The following is a 19,651-nucleotide window of genomic DNA, read 5'->3' as shown; positions in this document are numbered from 1 at the left end:
TAAGTCACTGGACAAGAAACCGGGCAGCCACATCATCCGCTGTTATCCAGCTCACTGTGTCCACAATTCAATACTCAAGATTAATTTCCTTCAAGTCAACGAGTGCCAACAGAGAGTTTGAATGAAATGATCTGTATCAAAAACTGCAGCATGGCTGATATATGTCGACTGAATGGGGATTTTTTTTTTTTTTTTTTTTAATCAGATTTTACACTCTGCTGATGGACTTTTCCTCAGTTTCTGTCTGCGTGTTGACAATTCAGATGAAGTAATTTCAGTTTCAAGTGGATTTGAAATCAAGTCATCAACACTGGCAATATGCTGATACATGAGGCATGTAATATTTCTGCATCTCTGTGTGCTTCGTAACAGCCACAAAGCACCGAGACACCCAATCATTGACGCCCTCACATCTTCACATGCACAACGTCTAATTTAGACCTGGAGCACCCTGGGCTAGTGCAGATAGAAGATCAGATGAAATCAGAGTTGGGGGGGGGAAAAAAAAATCAATCAATGGATGATGCCTTCACTTTAATAAAGCACATACAAACCTGAGACATTTCATTAGAAGAACAGGCCGATGTGGATCTGGTTGATAGCTGTAGGGAGGGAATCACATCACCACTGTTAAGTTAAATTGGGCTACGAGCTGAGTCTCTGGAGGTCGTACACACAGCAGCCAAATTGAACAGGGGGGGATGTGAGACTGGAGACCTGGCAGAAGATTATATCAGATCTGAGGAGAGTTATCCATTTCCCCTCCTCTCACATCTGCTCGTGTCTGATTGTTTATAGCATGTGTCCTTGTTTCAGAATGATTCTGTGTGAGAAGAAAAGGCAGCTGCTCTGAATTCTCTTCAGCCCCATTCAAATACAAAAAAAAGCATTGGTTTGCTGCTTATTTGCATTCTTATGTGGATTCTTCGGGCTCTCGCTGTCTAGACCCAAACCTACACGTCCTGTTCTAAACCATAAATATCTGCTCAAGGAGATATGTTTGCAGAAAATCACGGAGAAAAGCTAGAAAATGTACAACGTCTGGGATTATGAGGGTTTATCTGTGATTGCCATTCATTATTTACTCCACAAGGAAACACTTGTGTTTTTCTTCACAGAGATCTCAAAACCTGTACAGGGCACGGATTGCATCTTATACAGTGAAGAGGAGCAGAATGACAAAGTCGTCGATTTTCCTTGATGCTCACTTGGCCACTGTTTCCAAGATCTTTATTGCTAATCTAATGATGTCTGAGAGAAGTGAAATTTATAATTAGGCCCTTAGACTGAGCGGTTTACTTCATGGGAAGGAAAATTCCATTCCCTGCCCTTGGGAAGGATAAAGGAAGACTGTGGACGGCAATAAGTGGACTAAGAATAGAACAGGGCATTATTATGTACGACAGGTAGGCACTGTGTAAGGGACGTCACTCAATATCATTTTTAAGTGGGGGCTAAAGGGGAGTCTGAATTCTTCCTTTAGGCAGCAAAAGGTAGAACTAACTCAATACGTTTACTCAACTACACCAAGTACTCTAAAATGTTGTCTTTTATGCTGCGTTGTATTCTCCACTACATCTCAGAAGGAAATGCTGTACTTTTTACGATACTACATTCATGAATTTAACTGCAAAAAGTAACATAAATTGTCAAATTGTTGCATCACTTTGACATTGTGATATTAAATGCACCAGTAATGATACTGCTATCATATATACTGTATTACAAATATAACCTTCGAACCTTCTGTACTTTTACTTCTGTACAATTTTTTTATATGGGACATTTACCCTTTGCGATAATGCAACTTATGAGATCTTAATTCCTCAACTGCTGCCCTTTGATTTACTTTCTAAATCTTTCATGGTATTTATGTATTCGTGATGTGTATTTTTGTTATTGTGTTATGGTGATGGTCAGATTTGGTGAAATGTACCTATACATTTCCTCTATTCTTACACTTCTGTTTTGAGTGACCTGTATTTTCCATGATTATATCATTTTATGCTACGTTGCACTTTAGTTCATTTCACAGGATTTGATTTATCCAAAAACAATAATAGCCCCACTTTAATTAGGATATCCAGACAATATTCTCTTATAATAAAGATAAATTGTTATTAAGCAGGTGAAGTCAGGTCTACTTAAACCAGCTACAACTGTTGCTGACACGTTTATGCATTAGTAATAATAACCCTGTAGGCTGTTTTAATATGTTTCAATGTAACACTGAAAGGGGAAATTCTGATACATCATGCATACTTCTACTTTGCATATTTCGTAACCAGTTAGTTAGTTATGCATTTATTTTGCTTTTAATTTAGTATTTTACATTGTAGTGCTTGAACATAAATGAAGGACGTCACTGGTGGAAACTCAAACTTTAGATTTCCCTTTTCAATAGGGTCTATGCATCTATAAACATCAAGGCAGTCAATGTACTCTTCAACTACCGCGCTTCTCTCCGGGTCAGACTGGTGCACACACTCTCCCTCATGCGGTGGGAGGAGCGAGCGGCACTGGGACGCTGCACGATGCAGCAGTCCCGTCAAAACCTGCAGGTTCACCTCCAGCAGCCAGACCACTAGTACACCTGTAGTATCACTTCCAACAGCACGTCGCTTGGATTTAAAAAAAAAAAAAAAAAAAAAAAAAAAAAAAAAATCTGCCAAATATGATCGAGGACACTTGGAGACAGAGCGCCGAGGCGACATAGGTAAGGTAGATGATTTTAAGTTAATGAGGTGTTTGACATGAACAATGTGTAGATCTGGAAATGAAACGGCTTCTCTCTTTTTTTTGCATACTTGTGCGTAACGGATACCTTTGGGAGCAGACGCATTAGTTTCAGGTTGCATCAGTTATTTTCAAGAAGCAAAAACAAAACACTCAATTATTCTTGAAATGCTTTACATTTGCAGTGAGGTAGATTTTCACTCTCACAGTCAGGCTACGTTTTTAATCTCCCACGGTGTGATATTTAACTAAAAAAAAAAAAATCCAACCGCTCTGCAAAGAATGTACCGTTTTTGGAAAGCTTTCCTTTCAAATCTTAATTTAAGGTGTGTTTTCTATGTATACACTGAACTTTTGAGTACTGTTATCGCTTGGTAAATAAATTGATTGATAAATATCGCTTCTTCTCGCTGACAGAGCTCTTATTGCGAGTTAACCCGCTTCATGTTTTGCAGGATAAAGAGGGTCTTCCTCGAATTTACGATGCATCTCGCAGCGGCCGTCTTCATTCTGCTCGTGACAAGCATCGTCAAAGGTAATCTTGAGATTTTGATCAAGTCCGCTGAGGCGACGCCAAGAGATTTGAGTCAGTTCATGAAAAACAAACTCTTCTCTGAGCCCATTTACTCTGCGTGAAAAGAAAGTATGACGGATGAATATTTTATTGCTCTGAATGTTTTATGTGTTTTGGGATTTTTGATGCAAACATGCTGCTGTTCCCTTTTTCTCAAAGGTTGGGAATGCAGTGCAGGGTGCAATTCAGAAAATGGGTTTTGCGAGAAGCCAGGGAAGTGCAGGTAATGATCTCAGATTCCTGTGTAGATGATAGCCTATATCCTTTGGGCTTTTGCAACCTTATTTCCATAAATCGCTAGAGCAGTACATTTTCCTCAATAACAAAAATGCAATCACAATCCAGCCAACTGGATCCCTCTCCTTTTTCTTTCTACATTTGTTTGGCACTTGTATTGTGTTCCGTCAACAGCCAAATCAGTCGTCTGTTTGAACAGTAAAAATCATTGTTGTCCTAACAGATAGCTCAAAAGCTTTTGGTTACAAAGCTTTTCCCAGTTTGAAATAATTTTCTGGCAAAAGCTACTCGATCTACTCTTGTGCCAAAATGATTGTATTCTCTCACTGTGAGTATTTACAGAGAAGTAATCACTGTATAATCAAAGATAACTTTAATTTTTAATTTCCCTTTAAATGGAAAAGCATGCAGGCATTATGAGGACAAGAGCAGGACCGCAAAGCTCTTTGGGGGGTTTATTAATAGTTCACAGGATTTGCCTTTTTACCCCCTCTTTCAGGTGCAAACCAGGGTGGCAAGGAGACAACTGTGACCAGTGCGTGCCCTTCCCTGGCTGTCTCCACGGCACATGTGAGAAGGCATGGCAGTGTATCTGCAAGGAGGGCTGGGTGGGCAGCCTGTGTGACCAAGGTGAGTCTCATTAAGCTCCCCCAGACGCTAGTATCTCCTACATCTGCCCCCATTTCCTGACATACCGGAGGTTAGGGTGAGTCACAGAGCTGCAGGGACACAGGTTGCCAGCGTAGGAAGCTGGTCTTTGGAGAATATAGCCAAGTGTATTTTTTAGATGGTTGAAGTGAGGGTAGACATGAGCAGACTGTAGAAAAATAAATGGCATCAACATGGAAAGCTGAATCCACATAAACACTGCATACATCCTCATTAAAAACTGTCACAATCAGCATTTGTGCTGACAAGCAAGACTATAAACTTAGCATTAAAGGTGTTATACTTTGGCTGTGAAAATGTGATTGCTAAAACAGCCTAAAAGTCACATTACCATTTCAGTAGATGCCCTATTTAGATGAAAGATTTCAGTAATTGTGCCTGTAGTATTATCGCATAGAAAAATACTTGCAGACTCTCAAGCAAAGGCAGGAACAAAGAGGAGAATATAATAATAAGAAAAAAGATGTATTTGTTTTTGGCTTCTGGCTCAGTTTGACCTCTTATCAGCGCACACAGTTTATCTCTTATTGTGTTTGAGCATATGAGCCTGTGTAACGCAGTTGGTTATGTTCTCAGTTTTGTTCATGGTGACAAGATGCTGTGGTGGGGAGTGTAGTGGGAGTGTGTAAACAAAGACAAAGGGGGGGGGGGGACAGGCACAGAGACATAGAGAGACACAGGGGGGAGCGAGAGAGCACACAAGATCTAAAAACAGAATGCTTTTTTTTATTTTTATTTTTTTTACAACAGACACTCGCCTGTGCTCATCCAGTCCTTGTGCTAGTAATGCCACCTGCATAGAGACAGGAGAGGGGGGATACCTGTGCATCTGTCCCCATGGCAACGCTGGAGAAAACTGCCACCTGAAGAGGGGACTTTGCAAGTCGAATGGGTACCAGTACCTTTTATTTTAGTTTATATTTTAAGTAAAGTAATACTCTGCTTCTTTACAGCTTCTTTACGTTTGTTTATCTTTAGAACCAATAATCAATACATGGTGCAATGTCTGTCAGCTCTTTGTGTATGGCCAAGGCAGCCAATCAAAACCACCTCACTGCAGTTAAGAGTAGCCGATAGTTCTAGGTAGGGAAAATGTTCACTTTTCCTAACTGCACAAACAGTAGACAGTTTGGTTGCACATTTTTGTAACATAAACAGGGACTCTTGTTTTGATACAATTCCCCACAAGCACTGAATCAGAGTGAACTTACATCCAAAGATTTTTCTGGGGTGTAGCGCTATGACACTGCATAAAATAGCAACAAAACAGTGTACATGCAAGTAGGTATATCAGGTCGAAGCACCTGAGACTACTTGAACTGAACTGGAACTGAAGGTGCACAGATTCAGGGCCAGGAATACTTAAACTTACAATAAAAAAAAATGTGTTGTCCCTGTATGAAAGCAGCAACAAGTTGTGGACACAGCAGTGATAGATCATCACCCTGTTTAATATGACGAAGCTTACTTAGCCAACAAAAAAACAAAAAAAAACGTAATTGATTAAATTCTGCTTATATATCAAACACAAGAATCCTCAGATGCAGTGAGGAAGAATTTCTAAGAAATTCATTGCATGGCATGTTTGTTGTGTTCCTCCCTTGTTGACACTTTTATGCAGTGGCTGGCTATGTTTACCGGTGAAGCATCATAAACTGCATCCCACTTCAGCTTTAAATTCAACATTTCAAGATCAAATATATCATAATCGCTTGACACAGCTATCACATTTCAAAACCTACTTCATAGAGCATGTGACCTGGAATTCCACCTTCTTTCAGCCAGCTGGATGTTTACTTTACATCAGTATCAAAGACATTCAGAACCTCGACATATTACCATTACCTATTTAATAGAAATATGCCTTCAGGGGGTCCCAGCTATAAGTATTTGGGCAGTTAAATGTTTTTCTTCTTCATGGTTTGTGCTTCGGCACATTTCATTTAAAATAAAACAATAGATACTATGTTGAAGTGCCTAATTCTCATCTTTAATTTGCATATCAGTGTTGAAAGAACGGTTAAAGATACAGCCCTTTTAACACCGAGTTCAAAAGTAATTGGACTCCTAAATATTTATTGGGCAGCTGTGTGTGTTTTCAATGTTAATTTGTGTACTGAAGACCTCACACGCGATAGTTGACATTTAGAATGAGGTGAAGTTGTCCGTCAATATGACGAATAAAATGGTTGATGTGAAGTGAGGAAGACAATAATGAGGTTAAAAATGAGAATATCTATCAGAAAATATCAATGGAAACCTCTTTTGCAAAATCAGCTGTTGAGTAAAAACAGGTGTGCACAGGAAAACAAGCAAATGGCCTGTGGATGATTCACAGATCATTTGCATGATTAACAAAATGCATGACTGCTCCTTGACTACACAGCAAGTCAAGAATGATCTCCAGGATGTTGGTGAGCTTGTTTCCTTGTCAACAATCAAGAGAAAACTTCATGATTATTACCACAGAAGAGTTACCACAAGTTGCAAAACCCCCGGTCAACAGAAAGGCCCATTCTGTGAGCTCAGATTCAGCCCAGTCCATGAAAACCCATGGGATATCTTTGTTTCATTCAAGCAGAGGACAAGAATCCTAAACTTACAAGGCCACCGAAGCCTTTTTCTGGGTGAAGAAGTGGAATATCCTCGACTGGCTGAGTCAGTCACCTGATCTCAGTCTGAAAATCAGCTGAAATTCCACTTCTTGAGGTCCAGACTGAAGGCAGTCTGAAGCACGAGCTGAACGTGGAGGTGAAGAGCATCACAAGGGATTTGATATTCAAATCACCTACTCAGGTCTGTGGGTCTAAGACTTCACTGACGGGAAAGGGCTTTCACAGAAATATTAAATATAATAATTTAGTTAGACCTCCTTTGATCCTATTCAATTACATTTGTGTTTCAAAAGGGTTATATCTCCCACTATCTTTCTTTTTATAATGGTGGAAATTCCCTCAAATTAAAAATGGCACTTTAATATAGTTTTCATTATCACATGTTTTAATTAGATGACGTGTCCAAATATTTACGGGACTGTATATAGAAGGCAAAAAAAAAAAAAATCTACTCACAACATTTATTTGAGTCAAGAGCGCTGACATGACAGAGCTTCACAGGTAAATTTCAAGTTTACCAAATGAGTAACGACATCTACCACTATTTAAGATGTTTGAGGGCAGATTCACGGAATTGTTTGACTTTGTGAGCTGATGATAAACTCTTGATCAGGACATTCATTTTGTACTCATTTGGAGACAGGTTCAGACAGGCGTTCAGGTCCTCCAGGAGAACCGACCTTCACAGGTCTTTCAAAGTCCAAGTCCAGCATTTGTAGTAGATTCTGGTAATACAGTAAGCTTTAGCAAACACAAATTTTGAAACAAAATCCCTCTAGAGCATTTTCGCTGTCTGACATAATGTCTAAAACAAAACCAGTGGAGCTTTCCTTTAAGCTGTAGAAACTGCCTGTCCGCCGCTGGATTACAGATAGGACTGATCCGTGGAGGATCCTCCTGCTGCCCATCAGATGACTATGAAAGGATCTCTGGGGATGCAGCTAGCTGACACAGCCGTCCACACTCTGAACCCCACAATGTTTGTTCTGTCAGGCTGCCTTGTTATCGACTTGAATGATACACCGAAAAATCCAATAGCCTACGAATCATTGATAGTGAATTGTCAGCTCTCCTCCTCCTTGAACAAAATAATTATTTGAGTCTAAATTTTCACAGTGAGACGGCAGGAGCTTCGCTAGTATTCGAGGAGTATTTGTCTCCATTAAAAGGTCTGCATTATGTTTCATTAATCAGCTCCTCTATGAGGCACCAGAGATGTCTGAAAAGTCTGGCAGAGCTATTATTCTTTTGACTCGCCGAGACACAGTGTTGAGGACTTGTGTAATTACACAAGCTACTATTAGATATATTGATTAGTTCTTATCCCAGGTTTTCATCTGTGCACGCACTTAGTGAGGCATGGCTGCATTGATCAGATATGCTGCATTTGTGGGTGCATGACCAGAGACCTCTTTTATATCTTGTTCATGGTACAGATTATTTATTTGCTGAAAATGAGCCATACAGTTTTTCATTAGTGCTGGGAGAAATCAACATTACACTATTGATAAGCATTATTCTAGATGTGAGGCAGTCAGTAGTTTAATCACTTATTGGTATTTTTATATTTCATGTAGAAAATTGGCTGCTTTTATTTTCCCTATGATATAGCACACTGAACATATTTAGATGGTGGACTGCTGATTGATTGATTAAAACAAGCAAGTTCATATCTTCACTTTGGATTTGAGCAAATTTAGCATTATCACTTTTTCCTGTTTTTACAAATGTATTGTCCTGTGGAATAACCAATCAATCATGATTATACTCATCAGATGAATGCGGAGTTAAATAATTCTTAGGGGCAGTTCATTATTATCTTCAAATATTACTGTATGGCATTATAGCAGTTTTTGATTATAGTTTGCTTAAAATCTTTTGTTTTAACAACAGTTTTCTGCGACAGCGCAACAGTCACAGTAATCCTGATGTAAATTTTTAATCATGGAGGATAAAAGTACGTAAATATAATAGCTCACTTTGATTGTGGTGTTTGTTAGAGAAAGAGTAGACCGACAGAACTTCAAGGCTGACCAGACCACACATTAAAAACAGGTTTATGACTGCTTACTAGAGTTACAATCTCAAAGATCCAGGTTTCGTTCCTTTGTGCTATCTACAGTGATAAGCAGTAATATCATTGCCATCTATGTGGTGTCAGTCCGTTGGCAGTTGAGGAGCAAGCCTGTTGCGTGAGCTCCGCCTACCCTCTTTGGCAGAACAACCCCTGCTGGGCGATGGAAACATGTCACTTACAGTTTGTTGCCCAGCTCATAAAGTTTGTATACAGCAAATGCAACAGCTTTCATCAGTGGACCACTGACTCATTCAGCAAACACACATTTATCTAAATGTAAATTAGACTGCGCCTTTAACAACCATTTCTTCCCCAAGATTTTAAACCCTACTTCTGTCTGCTGCTGCTTTAAGGATCTTGGATCAGTTTTTCCAAGAGCTGCAGCAGTACATAGGCTGAAGTATGTGCTTTTGCCTTTGGAGCTCAAATGGAAAAAGGAATAATTTTACTTTAGTCGAAAAAGCTGGTACAAATAATCACGAACTGCATGCTTTCCAGTGGAGATGTGTTAGGGCAAATTATTTGGGTTGATCCTAAAAAGTTAATTTGAGGAAGTCTGAAGTTTTTTTGGTTCACAATCTTGTTGTGCTGCTTTCTTGGGCAAAACTTCAGTCATGATAATTCAGGTTATGTTCAGGCTACCAGTGAAAGCTGGTATTTAAAAACATGACTAAATGATTAAAAGCAATTTTTGGTTCAGTTGATGTCTGACCTACCGTAAGGATATTCTCTCATATTTTTTTTAACTTTAAGAGCTTTAATATTAAAACACAAACAGGCCTCTGTTTTTTCTAAGTGAAAAAAAAGAGAGAATGTTGTTCTGCAGCTCTGCTTGTTATTGCCGCTCTCGCAAAAAACAGGTATCTCCAAAGTCAATTCATGACTTCACACAACAACCGTGTTTTTAGCTTTCTGAGAACAAATTTTCTTATCATTTAAATGGATTGTTAAATGGTCAATTAAGATTTAGGCTTAGGGAACACTTAATACTTGCACTCTCATATATATTTTCTCTGAAAAATGTTAACTAACCACATTAAAAGAGACTGGTTTTTCACTATGTACAAACAAAAAGCTGTCACATAATATACAATAACTTATGGACTTCGAAAAAGTCCCATTGAAATCTACCTTTTGATGTCTACATTTATAGGATTGAAGCATTCTTTCGCTGCTGCTTTATAACCACATGATAAAATATACTGTACTAAACTTGAGTTCTAGATAGAAGACCCTATTCTCCCTGCTGTAAATTCACGTTGTGCTGCTCTGACCTCCAGCTCTCCTTGTCAAAACGGAGGCACATGTATGGATGCCGACGGCTCAGCAGCCTCGTCTTCCTGTTTGTGTCCCCCTGGATTTTCTGGAGACCTCTGCGACCTCAGCGTTGACAGCTGCCAGCCTAACCCCTGCCTCAACAGTGGCAACTGTACTAACCATGGCCTGGCTTTCACGTGCGTCTGCCCACACAACTTCACTGGTTTCACTTGTAATGGCACCGCACCGAGCCTCTCTCCCTGTGCCGGCCGGCCCTGCGCCAATGAGGGCACCTGTGTCGATCGACCTGATGGAACCTTCCGGTGCGTTTGCCAAAAATGGTTTACAGGTCCCACATGCTCCCTGCACCACAGACCGAAGACCAGGCCCAAGCCGACTGACACCAGGCCTGCGGACCACAGACTGTTTGCTCTGACGCCGCAGCACTACTCCCTCCCTGCTCACGCCTTCCACAAGCTCCTCAGACCGCCTGAGAGAGACCTGCTCAAGATCACCCTGAAGGAGACCGTCCACTCCTCCAGCGTCCTGGTCACCCACGGTCAGCTGGTCTGCTTCGGCATGCTGGCCCTGCTCACCTGCCTGGTCATCTTGGGCACCACGGGCATTGTGTTTTTTGGCCGCTGTGAGACGTGGCTGGCTAACGCCAAGTACAGCCAGCTTGTTCGGCAGCAAAGGGAACACCTGCTGAGAGAAGCTGGCAGCACAAGCCAGGAAGAGCCAGAGCACTCAGTAAACATCATCCTGCCGGAGAAGATTAGACTCACCAGCTTTGGGAGACACTACACTTCTATCTGATTAAATAATCGTTCCCTCTTCCCTGCTCCCTCTGGAAGGAGTCCAATATGAATGTCCTAAAATAGCAGCGAATGAAATACTCTAAATGTTTTACAGTTGTGTTTATAACCTGAGAGATACTGGACTATCCTGGAATATGTCTGAATGTATATTCTACATGACACAGGATTGAAAATGTACTTTTAATCCTACAGTCAAAAAAACATCCCCATTATATATAATTAAAAAAAAAAAAAACATCTTTTCCCACAAAGCACATAGCTTAATAGCTCTTTAAAAGATGTCACTGTGTGGTATTTCTGAAACCTACCTTTAAAATTTGACCTCTCTTTTACAAGTTGCTTTGGGAGGGAACAGTAGAGGTCATATTAGAGAATGAGAAATAAATTTAAATTTAAATTAGGCAGTGACAGACACATTTTCTTGCAGAATTTGTAATTAAACCGGTGCCACTAATTTTGTATTTAACAAATTGTACTTTGATTTTATAACCACCTGCATCCATTAATTAATTAGTCAATTGACAGACATTCAATCTAATATTTTATTATTTAGTCATTATTGAAGAAAACAAACCTTTTCTCTGTTCAGTTTTCAGAATGAGATGTGTTTTTTTTTTTTTTTTTTTTTTATCAAATATGACAGAAAAACTGAAACTTCTGTGGGTGATCTGTCAGTTAAAATCAGGACCAATGAATATATTTAGTACTTAGTAGATCATTAAATAATGGAAACAAGGATTAGTTGTTGCCCAACCCATCTCCATACATCATATTGTAAATTTGTCATGTCTTAGTAAATGCCAAAATACATATTGTGAGTTTGTACAGTATGTGCAGTTAACCTGTGTAATTAGATTCCATGCCACTCAAACAGCTGTTCAAATCATGCAGGTTTTAACAGAATAAGATCATTTCATATAAATGTGTTACTGTATGAAACAAAAGCTAATTTAATTTCTCTGATACCATCCAATTTCCAAATGTTGGTCAAATCTGATGTGAAGACAGAGTTTATTTCACAGTCCCTCAAGATATGCAGCTTTGTATTGTAATTTCCATCTATTTATATTCATGCAGCGACTGTCCTCTCTTTGCCGATTAATCATTTTATAACCTCATCTGCAACTAAAATCTCTTAGATTTTATGAGCTTTTCCAACATTGCCTCTCACTGTCAGTACCGGAGTTTCACAGGTATTGCACCATCCGTCCAGAGCCGTGAAATCAATACTGTAACACCTGTTAAATGTTATTGCTTTACCTAATGCATGAGATGGCCACCTGGAGATGCAGGAAAAGTGATTATCATGAATACTAAATGTCAAAAATATTGAAAGCATATGTCTTTTACATAGTAAATACACAGTCTAACATGTGGAACACATTGTATGTGAAGTATGTGGGATTACTGAGGTTTTAAGGGTGCAGCCCTCACAATAAATCCCCCTCAGCCACTTGTGGTGCTGTTAATATGGTGATCATTGTTTATTCTAATTCTCTGTTCGGGTGGTTATCTTGTGCTCAACACATTACAGAGTTACATTTCTGATTTATAAGTAAAACAATGCTTTACAAGCGGCATATCCTCTGTGTGGACAGTGACCTATGAGTATTTATTCTGAGATTATTTGCTGTTGTGGTTTTGCCAGAAAATGTTTTGTTGTCTTTTACTTTAAATAAAGTATACAAGAAAGTTTCCATTGGACAAAGATGGATGCAGGGAAACATGCTTGCACACCCAGGTGATTTGTCTTTTATGTAATCACCATCTGAGTTCGTCTGTTTTGATTTATAGATTTATATTGAGTGTCTCCCTTTAAGCTGCTTTTGTCTCGACACAACAGGCAGCTGAAGACGAGATCAGATTCTCTGCAAGGCTAATACACTATCAGATGTTTTACAGTGTGAAGTCCAGCCGATGCCCACACCGCACTTACCTGTTCCCAAATCAGTGGTACCATCTGCTCTCCTGCCCTGTGATGCTTTGGAAAATTCTTCCAAGGGCCAACTCGATGATTATCAACTGAATGATAACATGGACTTTGTCTGCACCTCTCAACTGTCCCCAAAGGTACGACTGATTCAGATAGTAGTCTCTGGCTCCACCTTGTGGACTGTTATCTATGGCACCAAGTGGGATATCTGTGCAAAAAAATACAGCTGCATCACCACAGATCGTCTTTGTTTAATACCTTTTTACATAAAGCATACAACGTTGGAAAACACAAGCGTGTGCAGTGTACGAGTAGGATCAAATACTTTGAATTTGATATGAGTGTTCTCAATTACTGAGTCTGATAAGATGTCTAATTCGGGTGGAGCCGTGCTGGAAAATAGTATCATTATCTATGTGCTGATAAATGATAAAACATCAGGTTTCCATGCACAAAACTGACGCACCTCTTTTGCTTATTTAATGAGTACTTCAGTTTGAATTTTAACAAACAGGATTGCAAGTTTCTCTGATGTCCAACTACTTGAAATGCTGGGGTTTTTTTCTGATTAGTGAAATGGTACAATCAGTGGAGAAGGAGGGATGTTGCATGCCTGAAGGACAAGAACAATGACAGAAGTGATGGCAGAATAGTGCTTGCTAAGAATCTGTCTAATTTACAACTCTGAGTTCATGTTTGCAAGCTGTCCTGTCTGCTTTTTGATAAACTGTGTGTGTACATTTTAACCATAGCCTGTAAACAGTCTTTGAGTTCAACAGGCGAAATTTAGTCTGACCACACTGTAATAATTATAGGTGCAAAAAAACAAACACAAAAAGATGGTGATGGAAATAAGGCTCAGTTGCCACACAGTCCTGAGACAAAGGCTCGGTCATTGTCTCCCTGTGTAGGGACACAGCGAGTCTGCAGGGGCTTTAAAATTGGAATATTTAACATGATTTTGTCTGGTGGCTGTTTTTAGCTACAATTGTGCCAAGTTGCCTTTGAAGCATTAATAACTCCTTATATAGAGCTATAGAGCTAGTGAATCAAAATTCCAGTACAATAAAAGTGTTGGACGCTGTAATATAATAATCATAATCTTGTTAAGAGACCATTGCCAGGACACCCGTGTGTGAACAGAAATATTATACTCCGCCCTCCCATCGTCAAGACAATTTCTTGAATTAAAAAGCGGGATAGTCAGTAATTTCAGTCTCGGTTAAAGCTTTCCAACTGAAAGACAACAGCTGTAGATGTCTGCCCAGTGTGATTTAGTCTAAACTATCTGAGCTCCTGCAGTTTCAGAAAATGTGTGAAAAACCATGTAGTCACAGAGTATGACCACAGGGTGTCATCCATCTAAAAGGAAATAGGGGGAAGGCTAGAGCCAAGAGCTGGGCATGGAGTGATGGATTGCATTGCTGTGAAAATGTTGGGTCTTTGTTTTCACCAGTCAGATTGCAAGTTATTGATAGTTTTCCCATGTATAGAATTAAGACACGTGCCGGTGTTCAACAATACCTAAACAAAACTCTGGTTTTAATATTCTTGAATTGAATGTGTCTTTATAGTGCCATTTTTAAAAAATACTTGAAATATACAATGTAAGAAAACAGCAATAGTGCAACAATGTGAAAGTAAACCGATTGTTTCCCAGTTTTCATTTCGACAGTACAGCTCATCACAAGAGTCAAGGATGAACACTGCCTGTCCCACATAATAGATTGTTTTCCACTTTGTTGCTGCGCTATTTCAGTTCACCTTCTGGGTGACAATCAGTGGGTTGTTTTTTTTTCAGTGTAACATCCAAACATTTCTCACTGCTGACTGAGCTTTATGGAAAATGTCCCAGAGACTCCTGCTGTGTTGCCGCATATCCCTGACCTACAAAATCTATCCTTTAAAATCGGTATATCTGGTAGCAGCTGTATCAGTGAAAGGAGTTCATGTATAAACTTTCACTGAGAACAACAGCTTCCAAATAGTGTCTGTATGTCCTTGTGAATTTTTAAATGTCTCTGCAGCCACAGGGAAGCTCAGGGATTTTTTTTTTCTTACCAGTATATACAAAAAAATGTTTTTTCTAGCGTGGTTAAGTGTTAACATGTTGGTTTCACTGAAACCTTTCTGTGTGCAGAGGCCCCCGGCTCCCACCGCCAGACATTCACTTTTGGAGTTATGACCCTAGGGAGTGAGGGGCCCTCACCTTCAAAGCTGACCAGAGAAGCTGAAAAAACCTACCTCAGCAGACCCGTTCTGCTCCCTCCAAGTCATAAAACAAAACAGAACTGCAAATGTTAAATCCACCCCCCCACCCCCAGTCTGAGACCCTTAACCCTTTGTTCCAGTCTGACTCTCCACAGACAGATGAAACTCAACATCCATGGAAAATCACACATGGAAATAATCCAGATCCAAAGAATTCCTATTGGGGTTTATATTCAAGGGGTGCATATTGGCCACATTGCAAGTTATATTTCATTTCGGCAGGTACCCCTCTGTCAGCTGTCTGCTCCACATAAATACTGCGTATCTGTGTGTTAAATGTGTTCCAGATGAGCAGTAAAGTTGGGTCAATGTAAAGGCCCTGTAGTGAGACAAGCAACATGTTCCCCGATGGCGCAGGACCTGCCCTCTTTTGGAGTTACTGGTGCCAAATGTTTTTGGCTTGTCACTCCCTAAGACAAAGTAATGTGTGCTATAAAGTATTATTTGTGATGAAGTCAAAAAAGGTGTTTTTTTGTTTTTTGTTTTTTTTAAAGAATATATAGTTGCTGGAGGACATCAAATGGTCGAGTAATTCAGATTGAAAGAACATCTTCTACTTTTCCTGCAGCAGTGTCTCTCAACAACTTTTGTTAAATCTATCAATTATATAGATTTGTTAAGTCTAGAAAGTCTCCTAAATCCCAAAAATGTCTTCAGTTGTCTGTTTTGTCCAACTGAGCTCAAGATACATCATTTACAATAATATACAACAGAGAAATGTCCAGATATTTGAGAAGCTGGTTCCACAAAAGTTTTGCATTTCTGCTCGATAATAAGTCAGTTGTAAAAATGTAAGTATGTAAGTACATTCAGAGCTGTGGGAAACCGGAGACAGAGTGCTTGTTTTTTGACCGATAAAGCTGATCCTGTTTTCTGTAGAGTGACTTATGTTGCATCCTTTGGGAGGGCACACCAGGAATCACTGCCTTATGGCACAAGTGCAGCATAAATCATGAGTGTTTGGATTCAAACATCAGCTTTAATAGTTTGGTGAAGTGCCAAAGAGCTGGTCCTGCAAACTAAATGTGCCAAAATTGTAGTCATTCCATTATTCAGTTGCTCAACAACATTATTCTACATACCTCCTCATATGTTGACTTAAAGTGTCACGGAGTGGTGTGGAGAGAGCATGTGAATTGTCTGCAGAGGCTTAGATTTCCAATTCCAGAGACCTGACAGTGACAAAACTGGACTATTTGCTGCCTCAAATCAGATCTAAAGGGAAAACACAAGAGATTCTGTTTTCCTGACCCATAACAAAAGCTTTCTCTCACTTTATTACAATGCCTAGGTTCAACCATCAACTGATATTTATATCATACAAACTGACTTCAATTTGTCTCAAGCACCGATTCATAAACACCATTTTCTGGTGAAACGACCCACTCTATGACAACAATGAGCATCCTGGTGTTGTCATGAGGGTTGCGTTTCTAAAAGCCTGTTGTGTTTTTGTTACTTTAATGTTCCAGTTGTGACTTTGCCTCCTGGCTGGAGGTAATGGCTTTATATTCCCGAGCTGCCTGAATAATGACACTGTGAAAGCTGGACACACTTGGAACAAATCTTCCGACAAGATGTTCCTCCATACAAAGGTTGTGTCATCGTTAATATCTGGTTTCCTGAGGCATCTGTGTCCGAGGCATTGCACCCAGTTGCGGATGTCTTGCTTCGTGATTTGTATTTAAACCATTTGAGGGGATTTTCTTCAACTTTTATGTGGGTTATGCCGCAAAGCTGCTTCCAGGAACAATTTGAAAAAGGGGGATTTTCATTGTATTTTATGCACGCTTTCAGATTAGTTGAAAGCTAATGTGAGTGATAATCCAACATTAAATCAATACTTAGAGGGATCTAAGTATCTGTGTTAAGGCGCAAGTTTCCAAGAACTCTGTTACAAGTCTCCGATCTTAACACTGTTTCTCTCTGGTAGGATTGGTGCGCTAAGCTCTGAAAACATTTGTGTTTAAACCCTTATAGGTGGCTATATCACTCAGCATAATAGGATGAAGTGTGATTATCCTCATTTAGTTGCAAGAGGTCAAAGGCTTAACAAAGGGCTGTGGAAAACAAGTGATGGCTTCTTTACCGCAGCATTAAACCTATAGTCACTACAGTTGTATAGGCGCTTGACCACTATTTATACACGTGATATTTCACCTAGATAGCGCAGACCAAACTTGTGCAGAAGTTGATTTCAGAGGATATATGTGAGCTTTTTTGGTTGTGAAAATGACTTGAGAGCTGCAAAAAAACAAGACTTCTCTTGAAAAAATTTGTAATTGGATGATCTTTGTTGGTCTTTAACTGGAAATAAATTGGATTTAATTGTGCAATGCTGGAAATCTGGATTGAAATTGTGCAAAAGGCTTTCAGAAAGATTTTGGGAGATCTTTCCATTTCTGATTTCATATTTTCTGCTTTCCCACAATTTCAGTAACTGCTCTTCAGAAAGGAGATTTTTACAGGAATCCATGAGAGGTCTGTTGTGCTTTATTGGGCAGGAAATTGAACATTCATTCTGCTCTCCTCAAAGAAACCAAATTACAGTCAAATCTGTACACCGTGTGCTGTTGCTGCAAAAAAGAAAACACACAGACAAACAGCTCCCAACCTTGCTTGCATACAACAATAATGGAGATTAAACAATTTAAGGATTTTGTTTAAAATAGAATCAAATGTCTGCAAAGTTGGAGTAGATCAAAGCATTTTATTGAATGAAAAATATATCCATAAAATGGAGTATTTACAAAAGACTTGCGCCATGCAAGGCAGAGAAAACCTTCACTTTGATCTCCAGTATGAAAAACATCAGTATCGGTTCTCTGGACTGATCCCGTTTAAAAACCGAACTTCACAACAATACTGACGAGCAAAGTGATTCGCACATCTCAGGATCCTGACAGATTAATTATCGGCGCATTTACACAAGGAGAAGAAATAAAAAATTAAACAGGACGTTTGACGCACATAATGCATGTTCACCAACAAACAAGGTCCAAACAAACTAACCTTTTGTGGGTGGTTCCCAACATGATATACAGATGTCTAATATGGCAGGAAGGAGGACATCCTACAATGTTTAACAAACTAATCCAACCTTATAAAAAAAATAAATACACAAACAATTAATGACGGAGAAAATCGATCTAAATGGCGTTATACCTAATACTGAAAAATTGCAGCATTTTTTTTGTTTTTGTAATAGCAGCTCTAAAAATATAAAAATACATCTACACATTAATAAGTAGATTACTGGATTCGTCCAGGTTTTCTCTGTATTGATCAAGCCAGTCTCTGAGCTCTGAGATCCGATACCCCTCTGGTCCCCTGCCGCCCTGGTAAACTATCTTTCCCTCCTGCAGTATGTAAAGTCTGTCAAAATAAGCTCCGTACGCAGCGTTGGAGGAGTTTTCCATGCTGTCGACCACGACCAGGCAGCCGGGAACCTCCAGGTGCATCAGCTGCGCGGCGTTCAGCCTGTCCTCCAGACACCGATGTTTGGGGATCTGATACGGCGCGTCAGTGCTCATCCAGCCGTCGGAAGGATGCGCTTCCTCGATGTACACAAGTAGAGAGTCAGCAACGTCTGCGTTCTGTTGCACAACCCCCTGGAAAGCCTTCAGACGCGCCATGAACGGTGGTCAGGTGCAGCTGCCAAAGTTGAGGATGAGCGGTCTCTTGTCCTTCGCGTAGTCTAGGATCCGGCTGCGCTGCTGATCCTCCAGCTGAACAACTTCGGTGTTGGGTGCTCCGCATCCGAGATGCGCTGCTTTCAGAAAGTCCAGTTTATGTCCGTGCCAGACTGCCTTGAGGGACTCCAAGCTGAAGAAACGATTGGAGTCCGATATGCACAGAGGAGGATCAATGGCATCGACCTCCTGCTCCTTCATCTTGATAAAAACCCTTTTTCTTATGCATAAAAAGTCAAGCAGCCAAAACATGACAGCTGCCACCAGAAACCGGGGCAGCAGGGCGAAACAAACTACTGCATTTTTAATAGCTTTAATAGTATTCATTATCACTTGTAATGACAACCCGGATGGTCTTGCGCTGTGCCACGATCTTGTGGGTTGAAGTTAGGTTACTTGCAACTTCCCCTCTTTATAGCACCGGCAGATTTGAATGAATCACACCCCGCCTCCAAACTGGGGCCGAGGCCTCACATGGTGGGGATTACCTTCTGTCAACTCCACAGCTTTGAGTCGAAGCCAAAAGACAAGCGGTGCCTTATTTGAGCTGAGTCGTCATACATTTTTTTTTTTTTTTTTTTTTTTTTTTTTTTTTAAATCATGATTGTCAAAAGTGATGTCCAGATCCAATCTGGTCTGACTCTAAGTTAAACACCAGTGTGAGATAAAAGTCCTGGTATGGAACATCATTAACGCCATAATTATGTTTTTAAAAAATTGCAAGGAAAATCATTCAAATAAAGTACAAAATCTGGACTAAAAAGTCTGAAAA

The 19,651-nt window shown here is 39.9% G+C and overlaps 2 protein-coding genes across 3 annotated transcripts; one reads left to right on the top strand and one right to left on the bottom strand.

Annotated features, from left to right (window-relative positions):
* The first annotated feature begins 2,491 nt into the window (after nt 1-2,491).
* Nucleotides 2,492-12,717, top strand: LOC138200015 (protein delta homolog 1). 2 transcript variants are annotated; one of them, XM_069152382.1, is made up of 6 exons: nt 2,492-2,721; nt 3,192-3,271; nt 3,470-3,533; nt 4,047-4,177; nt 4,967-5,108; nt 10,189-12,717. In XM_069152382.1, the coding sequence occupies exons 2-6, from the start codon at nt 3,220-3,222 to the stop codon at nt 10,979-10,981; spliced, it is 1,182 nt and encodes a 393-aa protein (XP_069008483.1). In that variant the 5' UTR covers nt 2,492-2,721; nt 3,192-3,219; the 3' UTR covers nt 10,982-12,717. The 2 variants fall into 2 exon arrangements, with proteins under 2 accessions (XP_069008483.1, XP_069008482.1); XM_069152381.1 differs by having other exon boundaries at nt 2,493-2,716.
* A 4,941-nt stretch (nt 12,718-17,658) lies between these two features.
* On the bottom strand, nt 17,659-19,276 carry dio3a (iodothyronine deiodinase 3a). The gene has a single exon (XM_069151815.1). It carries the CDS (start codon nt 19,204-19,206, stop codon nt 18,421-18,423), a length of 786 nt encoding a protein of 261 aa, XP_069007916.1. The 5' UTR covers nt 19,207-19,276; the 3' UTR covers nt 17,659-18,420.
* Nucleotides 19,277-19,651: the final 375 nt, after the last annotated feature.

Source organism: Embiotoca jacksoni, unplaced genomic scaffold (assembly GCF_022577435.1).
Source record: "Embiotoca jacksoni isolate LCO1_2020_lvr unplaced genomic scaffold, fEmbJac1.0.p SCAF_18, whole genome shotgun sequence".
NCBI lineage: Eukaryota > Metazoa > Chordata > Actinopteri > Embiotocidae > Embiotoca > Embiotoca jacksoni.
Note: the sequence above shows the minus strand (reverse complement) of the source record. Positions and strands in the feature narration are given on the sequence as shown.

Bases quoted from the DNA above. Each gene is read 5' to 3' on its own strand.
- LOC138200015 (XM_069152382.1), top strand. From the start codon at position 3,220: ATGCATCTCGCAGCGGCCGTCTTCATTCTGCTCGTGACAAGCATCGTC. The intron at 3,272-3,469 runs GTAATCTTGAGA...TTTTTCTCAAAG, and splicing joins CGTGACAAGCATCGTCAAAG to GTTGGGAATGCAGTGCAGGG. The intron at 3,534-4,046 runs GTAATGATCTCA...CCCCTCTTTCAG, and splicing joins GAGAAGCCAGGGAAGTGCAG to GTGCAAACCAGGGTGGCAAG.